Source organism: Macaca nemestrina, chromosome 1 (genome assembly GCF_043159975.1).
Source record: "Macaca nemestrina isolate mMacNem1 chromosome 1, mMacNem.hap1, whole genome shotgun sequence".
Taxonomy (NCBI): domain Eukaryota; kingdom Metazoa; phylum Chordata; class Mammalia; order Primates; family Cercopithecidae; genus Macaca; species Macaca nemestrina.
Genome location: NC_092125.1, coordinates 720,669 through 726,939, shown reverse-complemented (window position 1 = coordinate 726,939; position 6,271 = coordinate 720,669). Strand labels below are relative to the sequence as shown.

The window sequence follows — 6,271 nt, the reverse complement described above, 5'->3', positions numbered from 1 at the left end:
CATTTACAGATTCAGGCTGGTCCGTTTCTAGATCTTCAAAGTATTCACCTATCACTGTATTCTAAATCTTACAATAGTTAGGGACTGACCCTTATCTTTCTGCCAACAACAAGACGTAATTCCATGCCTAATCCACTGTACCTTGTTTAAATTCGGACACTCCCTGCCTGCACTCTTCTGTTTCAGCTCAGAAAACAAGTTTGAAATACAGAATATAGAATAATGGATGCCTCTTGGTTCTCCACACTTACTACATAAAAGGAAATGCTGAACAACTGTTTACTACCTTAGTTCTGTAAGGTTTTTCTCTAAATATTCAGATCATCGTGTTTGGGGAAGATAGTGTGTAAGGTAAGTTTGCAGTCTTGATGCTGATCAATCGCAGGATGCTTTAGATTCTGGACTTACTAGAAAGTTGGTTCAAATCAAATACTGGAGAATGCTGAAGCTGATAGGTCTGACTTTGAACTGGAGATACTTGTGGATAGTGGGCTACTGTTAAATAATTTGATCCTGTTTCTTCTCCGTTACGGACTCGGTTATCTTTTGTGTACATTAGAATGTAGCAGATTACTTGGGAATTCTAGACAGATCTGTAATGATTCCAACAAAGTGTTTATTGCAACATATATTCACCTATACAATTTTAACATCTTTATAAAGAGAAGAGCTTATCTAATTTGTAGTATGCCACCTTCTTAGGTACCTCATAAGTATCTAAAAATGGTTTAGGAAGACCCTCCTTATCCTCCAAGAAACCATTGCCCCATACTTAAAAATTCCCAGAGGCTGATAGAACAGAATGTGAGTGGCTTGCCAGACATTCAGAAGCTTATCAATGAAGATAGGATTACAAACCCGGCTTTCTGATTAAAAATTGTTTAATGTTCACAATGCTACATAGCAAATGCCAAGAATAAAGTTTCAAGGGTAGGAATAGACAGGGGAAGAACTCAGTTCAACTTCTCTAGAGACTGAAGGTGATCATGCCCTTGGTCCGCTTCAAGACAATCTCTCGGCCTTAAAACTTCTTGACAGTTCTAAAGATTCCCCAAATTGACCTTAATTTAGAAAATACTTTTTCCACAATTAGAAGTGACACTTCATGTGAAGAGACTTCTGGGGAGGAAACATAATGAATCTCATTATACAGAGAATTTAATGTCTTACAGTCTGGGTTACTATTGCCCTGTTCTGTTCTCTCAAGATATTCTTTCTTATGCCTGTTGTCCTCATCTCCTGTCTAGCTTAGCCTTGTAGCACTCAAACATACTCTGAGTTAGATGGTCACCAAGAATTGTTGCCAATCTTTGATGCAGAGCAAGAGTCTGACAGAACAACATCAAAAATGAAAAAGTAGAAGAAAATTGGCTACCTGCTGTTGGATCTGCTATTTGAGAGAAACATATGGACAGCAGAGGGTGAGATCCCCAAAGTTAATTGTTGCTGCTATTACTATCTTAAGGCTAACCCTGGCACTCACTTACTTAGTACCCACTTATACCAGAATTTACACACGCAACGAGGGTGTTCCCACATCCACAAGGAGAACTGTTGGAACTTAGGTCATTCCTGCTCATCACACTTGGACTTGTGCTTATTTGAACTACAATTAGATAAACTCACTGGCATGATCTTAAGGTACAAATTCATTGATTGACCTCATAAACCAATAGTTGCATAATTTTTAATGTCTAGACCAAAGATTTTAAATGCATAAAAATATGCATTTTAAAAATTCAAGTAAAATTGTACAAATCACATACCTGGATGGAAAATATTTTTCAAATTCGGCATACGGAATGATAAATGTCTTTAAATATTTCAAAACTTTTTGGCCTAAACGTCAAAGTTACAATTATAAGTAACTTTTGGGGGCAAAATAGCTGCACTAAATAGTACATCAGAATATTACTAATTATTAATGTTCTTGTTCTATAGAAAACACTAATTTTAACAAATCACCTATATAGAAACGGTCATGAAAAATCAATAGACAAAAATATATGTTCAACTTAGTAATCAAAGAAATCCCTATTAACGTGAGTTGAGATACTAGTGCTAAACACGGGCAAGCACGATGCGGCCGTAAGTGTGCTCTGTTACTGTTAAGCATCTAACGATCTGGTTGATGGGCTTCTAAAGCATCGTACACTTCTCCATGAACTACGCCGGAGAATCAACCTCACAATATTGTATATTATAAGCAAACTTGGTTTACGTTCATGTTTCTAAGTTGAGTGTCATTATTCAATCATAGCAATAGTCTATATAAAGACTACGTGGGAAAGGTGCTAAATATTAAGTATATATAAAATTAGAAGTTTACCAAAGCTTGAAATTACACATAGACATAAAAAGTTATTACATGGGGGCATGGAGTAACCCAGTTGATTCCTTTTTTCTTTCCCAAGTATTAAATGTTATACTGGGTAATTTTTAAAATACAGAGAATGAATCAACACTGACAGAGAGGAAGATGGTTTTAAAATCTGAGTGGTTACGGAGCCACTCTCATCTCCCCTTTCCCTTTGTGAGGAAAGCTGGGGAGATCCCTGGGGTCTCTAACAAGTTTCAGGGCCAGGAGTATTCGTGGTCAGGGTTTGGGACACAGCTGTCCTGAGAAGCATATTTTTGGACCCATTTTTTTCTCTTGGGCTGTAATATTCCCAGTGGACCAATAGCAGTCACTGTGGCTGGTCTCCAGTAGGTTCCACCATTCTCTGAATTTACTGTGAAATAACGAGCATAGCCCTCCAAGGATCTTGTTCTTAAATTGTGGACAACCAGGTCTGGGTGAGCATTTACCTTTCCATCATACGACTTGCTGCTAAATGTTTGCCTTTAATTTCCCCAATGGTTTAACACAGTTTAAAAATAAATAAAATAAAACAGCTGGTGGAAAGCTCTGGCACAAAGCTGGTAACATTTCAAGAATGAGAACTGAGAAATGCATAAGGATATAATGTGGGTGTCATCAGTAAAAATCTGGCTGAGAATTTAGTTTTCATCATTTTCCATCCGTCCATTGTGGCCTGGTTGTGGTGGAATGTACCGAGGGGCCCTGGTGTGAACTTCCTGTCTACCAGCTAGTGGGCTGCAGTTTCCATTTTTATTGTCCTTTGTTCACATACCAAATAAGTCAAAACTGCAGCGGTCTTTAATTCTGAAAGTGCACCTGTGGTCACACATACTGCATATGTTCATGTGCCTTGATTCTAGGCTCTCTGAAGACAGATGATGTCTTACATTCTTTCAAGTCCTTTTTGGATTATCAAACTTTGGCTTACCCAGTGTGCCTCTCAGGAAACGTTTGTGGGAGGAATGAATTGATGTCTTTGTCCTGTTGAACAGCATAGAACAATTACACTGTCACTGTTTGAAGAGAACCATGTTCCTCTGGGGAAGTTTCCTTAAGCCTCGTTTTCAACTGTAGAATGGTCTAGTATCTTATAAGGTTGTTCAGAAATGTAAAACTTATGAATCAGTTATTACTATTCGCAGGTGAATGCACATACAAGTAGACGTTTTTCTAATTTGGTATCACACCTAAATTTCTTGGCTCAATTCTAATTTGGGTTGTTTAATTCTGGAGAACTTGTTTGGATGAAGGTATTTGGAGCTGTCATATTCTCAGAAAGGGATGATACCTCTAGACCAGTGCTGTCTAGTAGAAATCCTAGGGGAGCCACAGAGATAATTCTAAATTTTCTAGTAAACACATTAAAAATAGGTGAAAATTTTAATCTAGATCCAAATGTATCTAAAATACTTACCACATAATCAACAGTTTTAAGGAGCTGTGCTGCATGTATTTTTAACAAGACTTGGAATTCTTAATGTAACTTGTACTGACGGCACATCTTGACTTGGAGCATCATGTCTCGGGCTCCACACTGGACAGTGCAGCTCCGTACGATGCAGAGAAGCTATCCACATAATTCATGTGTCCCTAAATGGGTAAGATACTAACTGATATGGATATACATGCATAATCTAACTTCGAGTTTGAGATCCCTTTTGGGATACACTATCTAATATTCATAAAATGTTATACTACCATTTAACTTAATTGTTAACGAGTCGTATGTTAACCAGTAGTTTTCTGCTGCAAGAAGGAAAGCAAACACTGCTTGACCCTAAACATTTTCTCCCGTGAATTTCTTCCTATGAATTTTCGGATGACCTCTCAGAATTCAGCTCTTTTTATTCAACACAGGCTCATTTTCAAATATGCTGCCTGATAGAAGTGAAGCACTTGCATTTGACAATGTACAAACGTGTCCAGAATGGTAGAAATTAGGTCAGATCAATGCAGTTATTCAATAGGCAACACATATACTCTTGGTGATATTCAAACTGTGAGAACTCGAGTCTAGTGTAAGGAGAGCAGTCTAGGACAGGGGCAATCCTCCTTTCCTCCCACCACCCTCTCCTATTCAATCAGGCTGGTTCCTTAAGTGCATCCCCCCGATGTAAGGTGGTACTCGAAAGATAGAAGTGAATGTGGTCATGAACAGAAAGATTGTTTCATCATGAACTCTAAATAGTAGTCACCAAATCAAGAAAATCATCCTGAACTATGATATGAGATTGAGCAGGATTGTGCTATGGCAGCTCTCAGGAAATTATGAGCTTCAGGAAGATGACTTGACCTTGGTTTGTTCATGACTGCTTCATAATGTTTTAGGTAAATCGGATACCTTTCCCAACCTAACCGTTATGTCTCTCTTGTGTACCCTACAGAGCTATGGAGCGGGGCAATTATTCCGTGTATGCCGACTTCATCCTCTTGGGTTTGTTCAGCAACGCCCGTTTCCCTTGGCTTCTCTTTGCCCTCGTTCTCCTGGTCTTTGTGACCTCTGTAGCCAGCAACATGGCCATGATCATTCTCATCCACACAGACTCCGGCCTCCACACCCCCATGTACTTCCTGCTCAGCCAGCTCTCCCTCATGGACATCCTGTACATTTCCACCATTGTGCCCAAAATGCTGGTGGACCAGGTGATGAGCCAGAGAGCCATTTCCTTTGCAGGATGCACTGCCCAACACTTCCTCTACCTGACCTTAGCAGGGGCTGAGTTCTTCCTCCTAGGACTCATGTCCTATGATCGCTACATAGCCGTCTGCAACCCTCTCCGCTACCCTGTCCTCATGAGCCGTAGGGTCTGCTGGTTGGTTGTGGCGGCAGCCTGGCTGGGAGGGTCTGTGGATGGTTTCCTGCTCACCCCCGTCACCATGCAGTTCCCCTTCTGTGCCTCTCGGGAGATCAACCACTTCTTCTGTGAGGTCCCTGCCCTTCTGAAGCTCTCCTGCACGGACACGTCGGCCTACGAGACAGCCATGTATGTCTGCTGCATTATGATGCTCCTCATCCCTTTCTCTGTCATCTCAGCCTCGTACACAAGAATTCTCATGACTGTTTATAGGATGAGTGAGGCAGAGGGGAGGCGAAAGGCTGTGGCCACCTGCTCCTCACACATGGTGGTTGTGGGCCTCTTCTATGGGGCTGCCATGTACACATACGTGCTGCCTCACTCTTACCACACCCCTGAGCAGGACAAAGCTGTGTCTGCCTTCTACACCATCCTCACTCCCATGCTCAACCCACTCATTTATAGCCTTAGGAACAAGGATGTCACAGGGGCCCTACAGAAGGTGGTGGGGAGGTGTGTGTCCTCAGGAAAGGTAACCGCTTTCTAAAGAAACTGCATATGCTGCTAGAGATTTGAAATGAAGGATACAAGACTTTGTCGTTGCCCTTGAATTTAAATATTCTCTGCCTGGAAACAAGTCGCCCCCATGCCAGCAACTGTGGGGCATGAGGTTTGGAAAGTTGCCTGGGATTTTAAGGATTTCATTTTTGAAAGGAATGAAGGTTCTGAACAACGAACAGCTTGGGATGGCGTAGGCCTAAAGTTGGGGTTTAGTAGTTACCCATCAGCTTTTAACAAGGTTGTGCATTCCAGTAAAAATCACGGAGTAGCCTGTTTCTGGCTCCGCTCAGTCACGACAAAAGAAACGGTCATCTTCAGCTGCTTCCCTGACTTCTCCCGACTTCTCCCCTTTAGACACTGTCCACTGACCATTATAAAGAATCAACTCATCAAACACCATATTTCAAACATAGCAGTCACCATCTTATCCTCAGAGGCTGTGTTCTAAGACTCCCGGGGGAAGCCCGAAACCGTAGTATAGAACCTGATGTCGGTCACAACACAAACTTGCTCATCTACCATAAATGTAATGCGTTTTTTTCTTACCCTAAAC

The 6,271-nt window shown here is 41.1% G+C and overlaps 1 protein-coding gene across 1 annotated transcript; it reads left to right on the top strand.

Annotated features, from left to right (window-relative positions):
* The first annotated feature begins 4,390 nt into the window (after window positions 1–4,390).
* On the top strand, window positions 4,391–5,759 carry LOC139357156 (olfactory receptor 2T27-like). Its single transcript, XM_071072981.1, has one exon. The coding sequence runs from the start codon at window positions 4,751–4,753 to the stop codon at window positions 5,702–5,704; it is 954 nt and encodes a 317-aa protein (XP_070929082.1). The 5' UTR covers window positions 4,391–4,750; the 3' UTR covers window positions 5,705–5,759.
* Window positions 5,760–6,271: the final 512 nt, after the last annotated feature.